We start from the raw sequence: 18,252 nt of genomic DNA, 5'->3' as shown, positions 1-18,252 counted from the left end.
AACATATAACAAGTAATAGGTTGTGGCTTATATTGAATAAAAATGGTTAGCTTCATCACATGACAAACACCAAATTCTTTCTAAGGGTGGACTATGAGATGAATATGAGAAGAACCGCAGCAGAATACAAACAGTGTAAACTCAACAACTTAGATGAGTCAACTTGATTTTAAAGCTTGAAAAACTGTCTAGGTTCATGTTAACAACATGACACTGATGTAGTGATGTCAGACAATGATGTCACGCAAACATTCTCTAGACTGGCCATGAAGGTGGCGGAAAAATAACTCATGGAGAACAAGTACAAGTCATACATAATTTGTGCCAGCCAAACAGATGTAAAATGAAACAAACACATGTAAACACATGGGAGCAAGAAAACTGATTCATAGATGATATCTACAGCCAAACAAAAAAAGAAGAAGCCATTTAAAAAGGCAGGACCTGCAAAACAGAAAAGGCTAACCTATAGTAAAAGGATGAATAGACTTAGACTTTTCCAGCGCAAACTAAAAAGTACAGTAATCCATAGAAACAAATCAAAATGCATGATCTAGAGCAGTGATGGTGAACCTTGGCACCCCAGATGTTTTGGAACTACATTTCCCATGATGCTCATGCACTCAGAGCATCATGGGAAATGTAGTTTCAAAACATCTGGCGTACCAAGGTTCACCCTCACTGGACTGGACTAGAGACTGGATTTTAGTATATGTAGACCTGATTGGCTACAATGGATTACTCCACTTTGCTCTTGACCTTTAGCATTGCTTTACCTTATAATCATATGTATATATCAAATCTGTCTAGAAGAAGATCAGACTTTATAGTAGACAAAAGTAACTCGCACCGGGAGATTGAATAGCTTTATTCTCCTCAATGACTCTTTTAAAAAAAAAATAATGCAACCTCACCTACAAGTAGGCCTCATTTACCAAACTGTCTTAAAGAAATGCCTGGGTCATGCATAACAGTCTGCCAGGCTCTTTGTCTATTTGGTCACCTATGCTGAAGGTATGGAACAGTACATTTGTATGGCCATTACTGGCAGCACAGACACAGCAATCATTCAACCTTAGGGATACAGTGACCTAATTTTTTATTGGTCACTATGGATTACTGTACTTTGTCCTTGGTCAGTGCACTCTCAACTGTTTTTTTTTTTTTTAATGTCTGATATGTCATAGCAAACTGCCTGCCAGCTGACTGTACGACCCAAGTTTCTTGTCTGTCAGATACAGGCCAAAAAAGAAAAATCCAGAACGTTGGAAATTATTTTCAAATTACCTCAATATTTTGCAAACATTTTCACCTGCATGCTGGGAACACCGAGGAGGGGCAGGGTGGCAGTTGTGCATTTATTTCTACATCCTCTGCTGAATTCATTTATAAATTACCTCATCACTGACTGAAATTAACACTGATTCTTACAGGCAATTTCTCAATTTCCAATGCTAATTACATTTTTTTTACTTTTAAATTCCGTACCACCTGTTTTGGGCAAGACATCTTAGGCAGCGAGACCACATTTAATCACAATTTTAATTAACCGCCCCGTAGATGTGGAAAAGAAGCAATTATAATGTAGATGAATGATGATTTTTTTTTTTCCATGGAATTGTTTTGTTTCCCCGTGTGTTGATTGTTGAACAGCACACAAATACAGTAACTGTGGATTTTTTTTATCATTGTAATTTCATAATTGTTAAAAAAAAAAAAAAGATTGGGTATAAATGAGATCATCTGTTTACAAATTGATTGATTTTGTACATTTCCAGGGTGCATGTATCTCACAATGAACTACCTGATATGAAAAATGGCTCAGGACTTGATCTACATCAATTTTAATCTTTGAGTTTATATTTTGATATATTTTTTTTTTTTTTTTTTTATTTTGGAAATAGGAAGCCATTTCAGCAATGACCTTAAAAAATACATTTAAAAAAAATGCCAAAAAATAGTTAAAATTTTTCCAAGGAGGAGAATGTAGATTGATAGAGTTTAGATTTCAGGAATTGTGAAGTTATACTTTGATCAAGGTTACTATATTGTCTCCTAGATTGTAAGCTCTAACGAGCAGGGCCCTCAGATTCCTCCTGTATTGAACTGTATTGTAACTGTACTGCCTGCCCTCAAGTGTTGCGCAAACTGTTGGCGCTATATAAATCCTTTATAATAATAATAATAATATTGTTTTACTTGTTTAGTTATTTAGGTGTTTTTTCCACCCACTCTAGTTTAACCCCCTACCCTTGTTTTTTTTTTTTTTTATTATTATTATGGTTGTAAATGAGGTTAGAATTATTTGAGATCATGACGTACTTATAAAACTTTAACAAAAATATATATTTTTTAAAAAAATTGCTCTCATCACTTTGATTTGCATGCAAAATCAAGAAATGATATCTGAAATATGAGCTAAAATTCTGTAGAGAAGACTGAAAACCGAAGGAATTATTGCCAACATATGGGGCCCATGCAGTTGAATGCTCTGCTATGGGCCTACCCTGCCTGTGAGTTATTGCATGTAATGATCTCACAGCTTGCATGTAAGTTCCATAGAGAAACATCATCACTACTAGCAGACTTAAATAGTCTTCTTGCCTTGAAATTAAGAAGAAAAAAAGAAAAACACTGCTCCTTTCGGAGTGATGTGTAAAAAAAAAAAGAAAGAAAAAAAAAGCAGTGCTTATTTATAGATTGGAAGACAGATACTGACAAGATAAAACAATTAATGCTTCCTCAGGGACGTCAATCTCATAGCTCTAATTACAAAAAGATTTATAACAGTTATGATAACCAACGCAAACATTTAAAAGGAATTGTCATAACAGGAGGCGACTGTGCATAAAAAAAAAAAAAAAAATTAAAACAAGGGTACACTGGGAAAAGGACCTACTATTCTGTGAGTCTGTCCTCTTACAAATATGTGGCAGTCGTTCTGGGAGAAGGGGTAGGTCCTGCACATCTGTGTCAATGTCTAATGTAAGTCCTCCTTTTTTCAAGCAAGGGAAAAAAACAAGAGGTAATTTAAACAGATGAAATGGCATGCTATTCAAACAGACACATGCACACACAGAACTTATGAACTAGTTAATTCTCACTGTACTGTATAGAACTTTAATTGAACGCATCATAACTTGTGACAGATACAGGCAAACTGAGGTTGTACAAGGCACTCAATGATGGTTATACAATTACCTTTTTTTTTTTCTTCTCAAGAGCAAAGTATTACTTTTTAACTCATGAGCAAACTTTTGAAAAATTTATGGTAATAATTTTATAATGACCCATTCCACCATAGCGTTAATCATTAGAATAAGTAAAAGAAACTTCCCAGTGCACTGGGAAGTTTCTACCAGTAGGAACTTAATCTGTTCTAAAGGTAATGATTGGCTTAACTTCTCAATCAATTCCCTTGAACAGACATTATTGGTTAAAAAAAAAAAACAATAAAAAATTGCAGAAAGTTTGGCATCGATGCCTATGGTATCATTCAATTCTTTAGGCAGATCTTGTTTTGCTGGATTACAATTTGTAATGTGTAGGAAGATGTTGTTGATACTGTTTTATGCATACAATTTCAGCTCAAAAGCTTTTCATATATATATATATATATATATATATATATATATATATATATATATATATATATATATATATATATATGTATATATATGTATATATATGTATATATATATATATATATATATATATATATATATATATATATATATGTATATATATATATATATATATATATATATATATATATATATATATATATATATATATATATATATATATATATGTATATATATATATATATATGTATATATATGTATATATATATATATATATATATATATATATGTATATATATATGTATATATATATATATATATATATATATATATATATATATATATATATATATATATATATATTGTATATATACATATATGTGTATATATATATATATATATATATATATATATATATATATATTTATATATATATATGTGTGTGTGTGTATTTATTTTATATATAAAGATACTATTCAGTCAGATACTCCAACACCATATTAGAAAAAAAAAATCTATATATTTTTCACAACAAATTTCTAAAGAGCCTTTATCTTTTTCAACTAACACAGTACAAAATGTTCCATTCTGAGCAAGGTTCCAATGTCAGTTCCTGTCTTGTAACATTGGCCAGATCTACGCTGCTTAAATAAGACATTTGCAATATCTCCTATACATCACGGCCATTAGAAACATCATTACTATTTGATCACATGCAGAATGCAACTTAAGTGAAAGATTTCAGAAGTCTGCAGGGAGGGGAGGATGGACCAGTGCTGTTTTATGTTAACTCTAAAAGATGAACATCTGTCTTTGCAGCCCTCCTCTGCTAATGGGGTCTGTAGGTTAATACAGTGAAAGGGGTCCAGCTTTTGCGCTTCTTTGGAAGGGGGGGGGGGGGGAGCTACCGACAAATAATTATAACAGTGTCACGAGATTTGGTTTAGGAAACAATAAGAAAGAAAAGAGGAAATGGATACATAAGGCTCATTCTGACTTTGATTTTTGGATCCTGGAGAGCACAGCACTGTTACTATTAGTCCATTTGATAAAAATGATGTAAAGAGCAAACCTTTACATATGAGCACATTAAAAGTTTAGAAAGAACCAGTGTGCAGCTTGTGGCTGAGGTTACATGTTTAGTTGATGGTAAATGATGGATTTAATCCCCTGTTGACGACTGCTTGATTTGCCAAATCATATTTGCAATTGTAGCAGTTGTCAATGAGGGGTTAATCACCTTCGAACAAGCGATTCAAATCTCACATGTATTTAGTCATATGAGTGGAAAGCACAATGCCTTGTAATGTACAGTAGCATACAGTAACCAATCAGACTTTAGTGGTCAATTTAGAACAGTCTGATCCTTAAAAGATGATTGGCTACTGTAGGATAAAGTACTTTGATCGTAATGTCCCTGTGGGCTCGGGCTACAGTACATCTATGTTGGCCAAGGAAAAATGGGAGCAAAAAAATTCAAAACTTTACCAGTTTTTGCAAACCTCAGAACTTACTTCATTCATTTAGATGGGTATAGGGGACATTTTTTCTAGAATATGATTGGCTCACTGTATATACAAATTGCTCACCCCATTATATAAAAAATCACTTGGTTTGGGATATATTTCTTTCTTTTTTTGGTCTACTAAAACAAAGTGCAGCAAAAGAGTTGGCAGTTTTCTTTAGGAGTACTACTCCACAAGACCTTATTTGATTCTGATGCTCAGCTTGGCCTAACCTATCTTATACTGTGCAGTTGATGGAAGGACATTCTCAAAAAATTAAAAGGAGAGCATGTTGAAATCACTTTCTGTGTCCAACAATTTTGACTCTTGCAAGTGCTTAGAATCAAACGTGTGTTTAACCCTTACTTGGACCAATAAGGACAACTAATGTTAACCACAATCCTCCTACACGTCACACCAAGATTGGGCCAACCAAGGTGGAAATGAGGTCGCATTGAAGGTGCTTCAAAGAACTGAAATGAAGGTTTGAATACCCAACTTCCAAATGAATATTCTTTAAGAATATACCTTGGATTACGAGCATAATTAGTTCAAGAAGCATGCTTGTAATCCAAAGTACTCATATATCAAAGCGAGTTTCCCTATAAGAAGTAATGGAAACTCAGATGATTCGTTCCACAACCACTGCTGGTGTATACAGAACTGTATGTGGCCAGAGGTGCGGAGGCGCTGGTGTATGCAGTACTGTATGAGGCCAGAGGTGTGGAGGCACTGGTGACTCTCGGAGATGCTCAGAGACACTAGGGAACTGTTGAAACTTTCGGGTGCTCTGACGCACATTATGCCTGCCCCACACAGTTGGGAGTGTCTCTCAGTGTCTCCAAGCGTCTCTGAGCTCTTCAGCACCCCAGGACTTCTGGCCACATATAGTAATACATACACTAGCGACTTGAGTCCTGCTTGTCTTGCGAGACAGCGCTCGCAAATCAAGTCAGGATTTTTAAAAATATATAGCTCGTCTTGTGAAAACGTATACCGCGTTACTTGCAAACCACAGTATCACTGTATATGTATAGAAAAGTACATTGCTTCATCTTTTTTTCTGCACAGCCTAATATCACCATATTTATCTCAAGAGGAGAAAAATTATTGGCCAGGAGAATTTAAACCAGCCAAAGATTGTTATGCCAAGATCCTCTGGCTAGATGATACCTGCCTATACAACCAAGCGCCCTTAGACATGCAAGCATCTTCTGCTCTGCAACGGTTTGACTTGTGCAGTAAAGAAAGGGTGGCATTAACAGTGTACCCATCAAACAAGTCAAATGTTACTGCGCTGTGGGTCTTAGATTTAAATTGGGCAAGTTTATCTGCATAGGAGAAACAATGCCTGAAAAGAAAAGACAATCTGTTCAGATCAGTAAAATAATTATGCTAAAGCACCATTGTGTCAACTTCCATAATGATCTTTACATCCTATAGCCATGCATTGGCTGATCCATGTGTTTGCATTTATTTGTAAATCATCCCATCTTATCCACCAAATGCAGTTTTGAATTATACTTGTCAATTTAAAAGTCGAAGCAATTCTCAACGCTTGGAAATAGAGCTAACCTTTCCGGAGAAGCTTATAGGCAAATCCACTGTAGCAATAATCACTTCTAACAAATGATCAAAGAAAAAAATAAATCTTTCCTCCTAATAAGACTTTTTTTCATAAGGAAAAAAAAATCCAATCCCCCGTTTTTTTTTAAATAGATAACAGCTCGGAGGCAAGTAGCAACCTAGGTATCAGAAGTTATTGTTTTATTGTTTGTTGTATGGAAATCAGAGTGATGTTCCAATTCCTGTTCTTGCTATCTTAAGACTCTGGAATAAGTTTGCGCTTGGCCTATGAAGACTCATTGTTCCGACCTAAAGTTTTTTAATATCAAGGCAAACACGGAGCATTAGATCGGGGAGGAGGGTGTCAAGCCCATGTGCACTCGGATGGTGCCAGCATGCCATCTCTTTGCCTTTGTTCAAAGCTTAACAAAAATGGGCCGTCACACCATTTAAACTCAACAGGGCCTGTCGAATGGGTATCAACATCAGCCAATGCCTGTCACACACACACAGGGCTAAAAACAGTTTGAAAGCAAAGCTTATGTCTGCCGAAGAAGTAACACAGACTTAATAATCAACCTAATGCTAAAAAGTGCCTTAACATTTTTGGTATGAGGCAATAAAGTTTTTGAGGAAATATTGCTAAACTCTTGTTAAAGTGATAACCAAATCTCTATTTTTTTACATTTTTTTTATCCCCTCCCCATTTTCTTACTTGTGCTTAAAACATAAAATGCTTTTGCTGCCTGTAAGAGAAAGAGAAAAAAAAAAAAACAGAAGTCGTTTTTTTCGCCCTCTACTCAGGAGCGAGTTTCAGGATATCATTGAACAAACAATAATGTAAACCGACTAACTATTCAAAGAAATGTTTATTTTATTCTGGTTTAATTAACTCTATGGACCTTTTTGTTTTCTTTTTCTGACTGAGAAAGAGCACTCCCACCACCACCACCTTTAGAAAGACTAACAGGCCTTTGCAAAGGTTCCATAATAATGCTGCAAAAAAGTCTTTAAAAGACGAGGCCCAGTAAATCTGGGCAAAGAAATAAATATTTTGTACTGCGTCCATCTTGATATGGGGCAGGCTGCCATGCACAGCACATCATGTGGGAGGGTCTTAAAATGTGGTCAAACTTTTTGAGGAAGGGTAAAAAAAAAAAAAAAAAAATCTGATTTCACTTAAAGAGACAGCTGAAAAAGTCAACCAACAATTTTTCACCCAAGTCTAGACATCCCGTGTCATTTATAGTCGTTGAACTTGTAACTGAAGCCGACAACATATTAAAGGCCAATCAGAGCTTGTGAGAGTTGAAACCTTCCAGTTGATACTTTCCTTGCACTCAGAGAGTTACATGGTCTCTCTTACACTCCGATTTTGTCAGTTTATTGCCTACATTTCAGCTGTCTCTCTCTTAGTCTCTACCCTGTCAGTTTCTGGGCTGCCAATTTCAACTTGAAGCTTGACTGGGCTGATCTGATGGAAATACCTCCAGGGAATACCCAGAAACTGATGAACAGTTATGTCAAGTCGATTTTGCACCATCGGGAAAAGGTAACCTCTGAGAGACGAAAACCAACAAGGTTAAAGAGACAGGGGGCTTTTACGTGTAATATCACTGATCTACATCTTGTTCACTGTTTCCCATCCTCTTGAAATTACAGCTGTCAGAATTAGTGTAACTGCTGAAGCAAAACTGCCGTTATAAGAAAAACAGAGCAGGCATTAAAAGTAGCAGCCTAATTGCTTTAATTACAAGGGACTACTCTATTTTAACATGTTTTTTCTTTTAATGTTTTCTTTTAGATACCCTATAAGTTTCAAAAGAGAATCGGTTAAAGCCTTGTACGACAACATCACAGATGAAACATGTCAACCTTGGGAAAATACCTTTGCGTTAATACAAAGGCCAGCCAAAATGTATTGGATAAATATCAAAATGAAAAAATAAGTCTACTAAAACAAAAAAAAGTTGTATGGGGCGTACAGCGTACAAAGTCAAAAATAGATCGTTTGACCATGCAAAAAACGAAAAATGTATAAAATATTTTGTGCGTAACGGTAGATTCATCTGTCTCAAAAATCAGTTTTTGTCACCTTGAACAAGTCACATTGGCTCCCTCTTTTCAAACTCTAAATTATATGATCAATGGGAAAGGAAAACTGCATATTGAACATTAACTGTAATACCTAAAAGCACAAATATCATATAAACTCAAACAACTTTCAGAAATACTTTATTAATTGCTTAAAGTCAGTTGAAAAAAAAAACTGCAGTTGTGAAGAATGGCACATTGCATTTTTTTTTTCTTAAGTGTGTAACTGTAAACGGAGATGCTAATGAGCCGAGGTAGTGGAAATTAATCCTGGACCAGGGACAGAAAAAGCCATGGAGTTCGTTTCTCACCCTGGTCCCAGTGGAGGTTTTTGTTCAGTGTTACAGTTTGACAGTCCCTGAAACATCCTAACCTCAGTTTACCTATCAAAGAATTTACTGACACGTATCAACTGGGGTCTAAACTCACAAGCCATGGCTACCTCACCCTTATTCAATGTGCAAGTGTTAAACTGCACACCTCGTACTGTTGGCTGCTTGCTTTGATACTTTATTTCCTCTTTTTAATGCTAAAATATTATCAACCAATGTGCAACCCTGAGTTGTCACTTCTAATGTGCAAAAGAAAAAAAAAAGATCACAGCTTCCGGTCATTTATTTATTTAACCATCTGAGGTTCACAGGTTTAAACGGTAAACTCTGCTAAGCATTACCTTTGACTTAAAGCAAACTGCTGGCACTAAATAAATCATGTATAATGATACTAATAGTAATAATAATAATAATAAAGGGGGAGATTTACTAAAACTGGAGTATGGAAAATCTGGCGCAGCTCTGCATAGAAACCAATCAGCTTCCAGGTTTTATTGTCAAATCTTAATTGAACAAACTGAAATTAGAAGCTGATTGGCTACCATGCACAGCTGCACCGGATTCTGTTTGCAATCGTTTTAGTAAATACCCCCCCAAAGTGTTTTTTTTTTCTTCTTTTTTTGGAACATATATTTGGTTAACTCCACAACTGCTGAATGTGGAAATTTAAAATTTTTAACCATATGAGTACCTCCAATACTCATTGGATGAACCGTCAAGGTAATTTAAGGGAATAATATCCTTAAAAAGAACCCAGCATTCAACCTGAACGTTTTGTAATTTAGCGTGTACCGCAAAAGGAGTGATTCAGAACTAGAGCGAAGGAAATGAGCACAAAATTACAGTTATTAACCATATTGGCCAATCAGAATTCTTGCTGGTTTTTTTGGAAAATGTATGGTGATAAATGACTGGCTGCTACTGACGAAAACGACTCTTTTATTCACATTATATGATTTTTGACCAACAGTGTCTGCTAATAACACACTGAAAACCATGTCCATTGTGCCCCTCTGATTTAGTTTGACTTCCCTGATATCTGATCTAAACCCTGCCAAAACTGCTTGCATACTGTCCAATAACCGGCTCCTAGAGTGCTCACATTGGACAAAGAGATGGCAGTTGGTCACGGCTTAGCCCAGAAGTCAGGCCCCTAATAATATTAAACAAATAATAACAAATTTGCCAGGATAAGGGTTTCCAGATAACAAAGGTGCAATGCCTGCTCTTAGGCAGGACTAGATTTAAACCTTTAAAATGGCAGGCAGGTTAACTTTAAGGGAAACCTGTTACCAAAGAAACAAATCCCAATTGGGTTTTAAAAGAAAAAAAAATTTATGGGGGATATTTACAAAAACTGGAGCACACAGAATCTGGTGCAGCTGTGCATAGTAACCAATCAGCTTCTAAGTTTTATTGTCAAAGCTTAATTGAACAAGTTGAAGTTAGAAGCTGATTGGTTACTATGCACAGCTGCATCAGATTCTGTGTGCACCCGTTTTAGTAAATTGTCCTTATAAATGCTTTCAATAAATAACTCCCAGATTCTGGCTTATATACATTGATGGAAAAAGTAAACCATATCTAAGAATCAGTTTTGTATATCCTCCTAATAAGTCGAGAACCACCTTTTTTTTTTCACTGAGCCATATTTGTTCTTCCTTTTCCCCACATAGTGCTAAACGGGATACTAGTACCAAGCCATTAATAAAGGTAATCGTATCTGTGTGACACGTTTGGGCGGCCTATGGCATTCTAGTTACCCTTCGTAGTACTGATTAATGAAATGTTTGAATTGTTTCATAAAGTCTATTGACCTAAGCCTGCAATTAATTTATTACATCAGCACGTTTATTCAAAGTTATATCTAATAAATCCTGACCTCTCTTTTCCTGTTTCTAAATCTTCGTGACATTGTTGCGAAATGACCGCACCTTTCACCACATGATGTAACCTGAGTATTTCCCTTTTCTCTAGAAGATTCTAGTATCTTATACCTCTCTTCCTGTGTGGTTATCTATGACCAAAGCTCCTAAGTTGTGCAGTGTAGCTCATCTTGCTTTCTGCTAGGCACTCCATGCAGCAATACTCTTTTACATTTAAACAAAAAAGAATTTGCTTTCGTAGATTCTGCTAAAGGAATATTACATGTAATGGGTTACTACAGGTAATCTAGATGCCAGTTGTGAAACATGTAGACACAAGCCAAATTCCCCAAAAAATCTTTCTGAAAAAAAAAATCCATCTATAAACATGTTTGGATCATACAAGAGTGCATGGGTATTCCTATGATGGAGGGAATGTGGAGAACAGAAATGAATCTTAGGTCCACCTTACTCCAAGCTAGGAGAGGTCTGGAAAGGTCAAGGAGAACCCACAAACATACGATCATTTCCAACTGGACAGATTGGGTCAAATTCATCTTACATTTGTGGGCATTATAGTTTGGAGTCGATAGATTTGAAGTCACCCATTTTATCAAAAATAAGGGCACCTTCGAGAAATACTACCAGGCAAAAAAATTCCAAAATCTATTTGGATATTGTTAATCAAGGGCAATGGGGGCAGTGTCCTCTTTGACCTGCAGTCTCACCTCCTAAGTAGTTATATTTAATCCTTAATAAATTCCAGATGCTGTAGAGCCTCTTGGGTGATTTTTTTTATGCTATTGAATCTACTATGGGGTGAGTACAGATGCCGAGGCAATCCAGCAGTTAATTTCGCTAGCTGCTGTCAAACATGAAGCTTACAATCTGAAAGCCTATTATGGCAAACCCAAGTGGGCTCGGTTTTTGGGAATTTAGATAATTTATTAGTTATTTATTAACTTCTGGCCATATTCAATAAAGACTACCAATTGTTTATAGTCATGTCAAGATTAACAGCAACCAATCAGAAACCATCATTTGCTGGTTTGACTTCAACAGAGTAAATTCTGATTGGTTGCACTTAGTTAGCACTTAGGATTTTGGAAGTCTTTTGGAATAAGGCCAAAGTATAAAGAGCAGCTGTGTGTAGGAACGCATAAAGAACAGAAATCAGCTTCCATCGATCTACCCGCTCCAAGCTTTTTTACTGCTGATTTCCGATTGGTTGCCTTGAATTAGTTCACAGCATTGCTGTTAGCTATGTAATTAAATAAGCATACTTGTATTGCACTTACTATGAGTAGGTCAACAAAGACACATACCACACACACAAACTGCATGTAAAGTGCTGCATCAATAAACAGGCACCCACTGCCTGATCACCTAGTTTCTTAAATAAATGTAGATTCATTTGTGTTTTATTTTTATTTCAGAAGCAATGCTTTATGCCTGATTGTTCATACGAATAACATAACACTTCATTATTGGATGATTTGACAGATGGCTTTTCTGCCAACCAGACAGTCATTGCCAGCTTGCACGGTGCCTGTGCCACCCTGGGACTTACAATGCTGGCGCCCAGGAATCACTATTACATCTGATCTAACTTGTATAAGGGCACATTAAATAGCATGGCTAATAAAGTCTTGGATTCTAGGGCAGGAATGAGGTAATATGTTTCCCTTTTCTTTAGTTTGCTTCATTGGCAAATCTTATCAACTGGGAAGTTTCTGGCTGATTAAGGCGATGATATCATCAAATCTTGGACAAAAAATCTGGCCATACACATAACGATCCAATGGTGCAATTTCCTTTAGATTTAGCAGAAACTATAGACTGGAGAGTGATTGCAGGGTGTCATAGATGGCTCAAAGTCCTGCAATAGCCAGTAATGAAGATTCCTCCATCCATGTTGTTTGGCCAGTGGGCTGAATGAGAGAAATCAAGTTGTGTGGCAGACCTAACATAGGGAGGGATATGACCCCTTCCCCAGGTATATGGTGCAGAACACCGGCTTGAATGGGGGGGGGAGCAGGACCCAGTTGTGTGGCAATGAGAAGTTTTTGTAGATCTGTCAACCAATTTGCAGACATGAAGCCTTGTCAATTAAAAAAAAAAAAATCTGCTGAGGCTAAACTATGCATGTGGGTAGTAAAAGCTTTGCTTTTGTAGCAAGGGGCTTTAATTCAGCTGTGGGTATATGCAAGCACCTCTGACACTCCTGCATTCTCGTTACTACACCCTACATGCAAGATCGTGTACAAATTGGATGTGGTGCTTATTAAAATGAAAGCAAAAATTTGCATCCTGATACTAAGTGTGGAATACCTCAACAACCTCTTACAATAATCTGTGCATGTATAGATAAAAACAATTGACAAAAAAAATCAGAATTTGAAAATTCGGTTTCAATTAACATGCACATTTTGTGCGTTCTATAACCTGAAGCTGATCATTGGCAAGCACATCCACCATGAATCCTTATGACCGGAAAGATTTGAAGCCAAAGACTCCTGGCTTTGCAGTAGTAGGGTCCTTGATTCGAATGCCAACCAAAACACTACCTGCATGGAGTCTGCATGTTCTCCCTGTGCATGCAAGGGTACCCTCTGAGTACTCCAGTTTCCTCTTACACTACAAAGACATGCTGGTAGGTTAATTGGCTCCTGTCTATATTGTACATATCTGAGATAGGGACCTTAGATTGTAAGCTCCTTGAGTGCAGAGACTGATGTGATTGTACAATATGTTCAGTGCTGTATAACTTGTCAAGGCTAAAAACATCTATAATAATAATAATAAGAAGAAGAAGAAGAAGCAGCAGCGACGGGTGCTGTAACGGCTGCATGGTCTAGCTCAGACTTGAACAATTCTTGTTCTGTGCACTAGTTTTCTGCAAAACTATTACAACCAAATTGTTACTGGTCGTTCTTTAACAGAGATTCTACAGGACTACCACATATGAGACCTTTTCTTCAGTTCCACAAAGCGCATAGCAGTTGACCATCAATAGGCTACTGAAGCTATGACTTTTATAGACGGTTGCCGAAACTGCTCAATCGATCCTGTCTCTGTGCAGGCAAGTGATTTAAATAATGAAAACTAGACTTATAAAGTCTAAAACCTGTTTGCCGAGGCATCATTTGATGAGTACTAGTAAAAGCTGTCAGGGTTAAATTATAGCATGGTGCCTTCAAACTGATTGGTCGGTGGATTTTCTACTGGGAAAAAAAAAAAAAACATCTTCCTGTGTATGCTTATCATAACCTAACAGTTGTTTGCATAAGGTTTGCAAAAGGTGTCACTATGAGATATCCTACTGGTAGAAATAACGAAGTTTTTGGTTGTTATTGAGAATGTTTCAGGAATGTCAGAAAAGGTCCTTGCAGCACTGATATCCTGAGTTCAGCTACAACCTGAATCCCATCTCTGTGTGTGCATGCTCTCCATGAATTTGCAAGGAACTCTGGTTCCCACAACCGAAAGGCATTCTGGAATTTAACTGGCCGTGGCCTAAACTGTCCTCTAGACATGTACGACCGTAAGAGTGTGTTGAAACATTAGACCGTGAGCCACCCTGATGCAAACCATTCACCGTTTTCTGCTGCGTAATACATTGACGCTATGTAAAAGTGGGTAAGGGGTCATCTTAAATACCTTCCAAATTAACCCTAGCCATCGCAAGGCCCTGAAGCTTCGTATATATCACACACAAAACCCCGAGATACACTCTGACATTTCATAATCACTGTACCGAGTCTCTGTCACAGTGGATTTTAGGAAGGGGGCTCCGCGTGTAAAGCTCTCTTTGAAAACTGCTGTATCACCTACCAGGGAAGTTGATCTGCAGCCGCGCTGTCAAATCACCGGGAGGCTGTGACAAAGGGGAACTGTCTGCGTACAAGGTGTAACGACATAACAGACACCTTGAATCCTGTCACATCTCATAGACTGCATGTTCGCACCTAGCTAACTGCTCCCACAGTGACACTTGGCGTTCCAAACTCAACAAGGGAATTGTCTTTAAACCCAAAGCAACACCTGTACGTGGAGACGCTCCAAATCAACAGCTGTACGCAGATGCCAATGTGTTCAAAAAACTGGGGGGCGTGCGGAAGTTTAAAGTTGGATAATTGTACGATAAGTGCACCTGAGAGCGGAGGAATATCTGTTCCGTATTCACCGAAAATGGGCTGTTATTCTAAGTTGCCGAACACTGAGATACAAGAAGGCCTGCCAATTCCAAAAATACATTCTAATTTAAGGTCTAATTACATAATGGCAGCTACATTTGTAAACTGGGAAAAAAGAATAACGCATTTTACTACGGGCAGGTTTTAGTACTGACTTACTGTATGATGTTTTTGAATCTCAAAAATTCCTAAGACGTTTAAGCGTTGGGTATATACGTGTGTGAGTATTGTATGTATGCTAGGTTTGTTTTGCTAGAGCTTGCTTTAATTTTGCTTTTTGCACAAAGGTAATATTATCAGTCATTCATTCTATTAGTTAAAAACACTTTGACCTTAAGCCAAACCCAGACGCATAGAATATCACGGGAACAGACTGGAGATAGTTTAGAACAAATTTAAAAAGTGATAACATTTCATGTCCTTTTTCATTTTATAATCACACATATCATTCTAAACTACAGGTTTCCGGGTTTGGGTTTGGTGTATGGTCAAGACAATATTAACTATAATTATGAATAATCAATATTATCATCAAAATCAAAATGAAAACTCTAGCCCAACAAACTTAACAGACATACAATACTCAACAACACTTGGGTTTGGTGTAATATTGTTACAACACCTTTATGTCCCTTATTTACAATAGAAAAAGACGTTAATGTCTTACAACAGTAATGATATATAAGTTTAGGAATATATGACCCATAGCTTGTATAAATGGAATGCCTCGGAAAGGCATTGGCTTTATACACTAAACACCTCGGTTTAGTGTAATATTTTTTACAACCCCTCTCACTTTGTAAAGTAGAAAAAGTCATTACTATCTTACAACCTTGATCATATATAACATCATGCATGTACGACCTATAGCTTTTATACATTCCAAGCCTCTCTGAGATGTAAAGCTCATATATATAAACCCAACACTTGGATTTTGGGAGTAACATTGTTACAACCATCTCTATGCCTCTCACTTTGTAGAGTAGGAAAAAGTCATTAATATCTTAAAACTAATAATCATATATAACTTCATGTATGTATGACTTATAGCTTTTATACCTCCGAAGTTTGTGATATGCAAAGCTCAAATAAACCCAACATTTAGATTTGGTGTAACATTGTTACAACCCAACATTGTTGGGTACATTTTGCAGAGTAAAAATAGTTGTTACAATCTTACAAAAGTAGTCATATATAATGTCATGCATGCATAACTTATTGCTTTTATACCTTCAAAGCTTCTGATATGCAAAGCTCATATAAACCCAACACTTGGATTTGGTGTAACATTGTTACAACCCCTGTATGCCACTCACTTTGTAGAGTAGAAAAAGTCATTACTATCTTAAAACAATGATCATATATAACTTCATGCATTTGTGACTTATATCTTTTATACATTCAAAGCCTCTGATACGCAAAGCTCATATAAACCCAACATTTAGATTTGGTGTAACATTGTTACAACCCCTGTATGCCTCTCACTTAGTAGAGTAGTAATAATTGTTACTATCCTACAACAGTGATCATATATAACTTCATGAATGTATGACTTATAGCTTCATATAACCGAAGCCTGTGATAGGCATAGCCCTTGTCTTTTCTGCTTTTGCTAGCCCCCGTTGGGTAAGTGAAACATATGTTTAGGGAAGTATTAAGCGACTGTCTCCTCTGTTCAGTAAATTGCCCAAGCTTTAGCAGCCCTGCACCGAGAACATGTTACATCTCTGTTGCAGGCGGCAGAGACGAGAGAGTTATTTTGACAAGTCTGATGACATCCAGTGAGTGAAGTTTTGGGATTCTGGGTGGGGGGGCTCTTTTTTTTTTTTGGCCTTACCCCGCTGGGCAGACCACATACCCACTGATCTCTCCAGCACACAGGCCTCTCATCACACAGGGGGTACAGAGATGGGCTAGCATTGTACCAGGGATTTTTTTTTTTTTTTAACATGTAAATTCTTTGGGAACAATTACGTCTAGGGATCTTGAAAGAAAACTCAATAAAACGCAGATCTTATCTGTTGAGTGAAAGTACTTAATTCACAAGGAGTTAAGCAGTTTTTCCAGCATTGCTCTGTAGGTTAATATCACAGCTGCCCAGTAAAACCTCTCTTTAACAAAAGGCTCCCTTTGCAAACCGAATCCTGAACCCCCCCCACCCCTCCCCAAGTGTCCAAAGGTGTTTACTGAAGTAAATCTGCCTAAATCCTCCATCGCTTGGGTCATGGGGATAGAAGAGAAGGGGAGGGGGGGGAGCTGAAGGTGTAGGGATAATCCCTTTTTGTACCAATGTTCCTGGACCGTCTGGGAACAGAATCACAAATCTGTGTCACATGTTTCTTTAAAACTCTTTTTTTTTTTTTTTTTTTTAAAGAATGCAAAAGATGCTCAATAGGCATAACTACCTGTGTATAGAAAAAAAGCACAGGAAATATTAATTGCTTTAAAATGAGATCCATTAACAAATTTATTGTTTTAAAAAAAAAAAACGTAATATCTTGCTTATTCTATTATTATTTTTCACCTTTTTTTTGCTCTTTTAACTCCAACAATTTTTAATGACATTACAATCTGCTTCAGATTTCCACAGCTAGTACCTGGCTTTTCAATACTAATCGCCCACATAATTAAAACAAGCTTTTTCCTACATCTTAAAGCTTATTTCCTAATATGCTGCAACATTTTTCAGGGACTTGCAAGTCACAAAAAAATCAAATAAAAAAAAAAAAGACAAAATTTGTGTTTCTCTTTCCAATGTCCACTTGTCATTGGATATATAGTGTACAAAGGTCCTCCAAGCCAACGTTTTTTTGGCCTTGGAAACAGAATCTCAGCAGCAATGCCCTTGGAATTTATTTTAAAACAGGGGTCAGCTTGGGCAACTAGACTGCAGGCAAAAATAACTTCATATTTATACACAAATCTCTCTTTTCTTTATTTTACAGAGGAAGCTCACTCATCAAAAAAAAAGTACATTATTATCACTTGAAAACTGCGTCCCTTAACAATGCAATTCGTATCTCAAGTTGCAATTCCATCTCGCTAATTGATCTGTTATTGCCAAGCCTTCAGAAAGACAGTTGTGTGCAAGGTAAAGTGAGAAGAACTTG

At 36.7% G+C, this 18,252-nt stretch overlaps 1 protein-coding gene across 5 annotated transcripts in view; it reads right to left on the bottom strand.

Moving 5' to 3' along the window:
- The window catches only part of ZEB2 (zinc finger E-box binding homeobox 2), a 182,148-nt gene that overhangs the window by 151,846 nt on the left and 12,050 nt on the right, over positions 1-18,252 (bottom strand). For 3 of the 5 annotated variants that reach the window (XM_077447744.1, XM_077447740.1, XM_077447741.1), the window contains one exon: positions 2,900-2,995. The exons of the other annotated variants lie outside the window; for them this stretch is intronic. In XM_077447744.1, the coding sequence (XP_077303870.1) occupies positions 2,900-2,995 (96 nt within the window). The remainder of the gene's footprint in view (positions 1-2,899; positions 2,996-18,252) is intronic. 5 annotated transcript variants of the gene reach the window in all.

Source organism: Lithobates pipiens, unplaced genomic scaffold (assembly GCF_037356315.1).
Source record: "Lithobates pipiens isolate NorthernLeopardFrog02 unplaced genomic scaffold, aLitPip1_a1.2 Scaffold_22, whole genome shotgun sequence".
Lineage (NCBI taxonomy): Eukaryota > Metazoa > Chordata > Amphibia > Anura > Ranidae > Lithobates > Lithobates pipiens.
The sequence above is the reverse complement of the archived record's forward strand: the minus strand, read 5'-3'. Positions and strand labels throughout refer to the sequence as shown.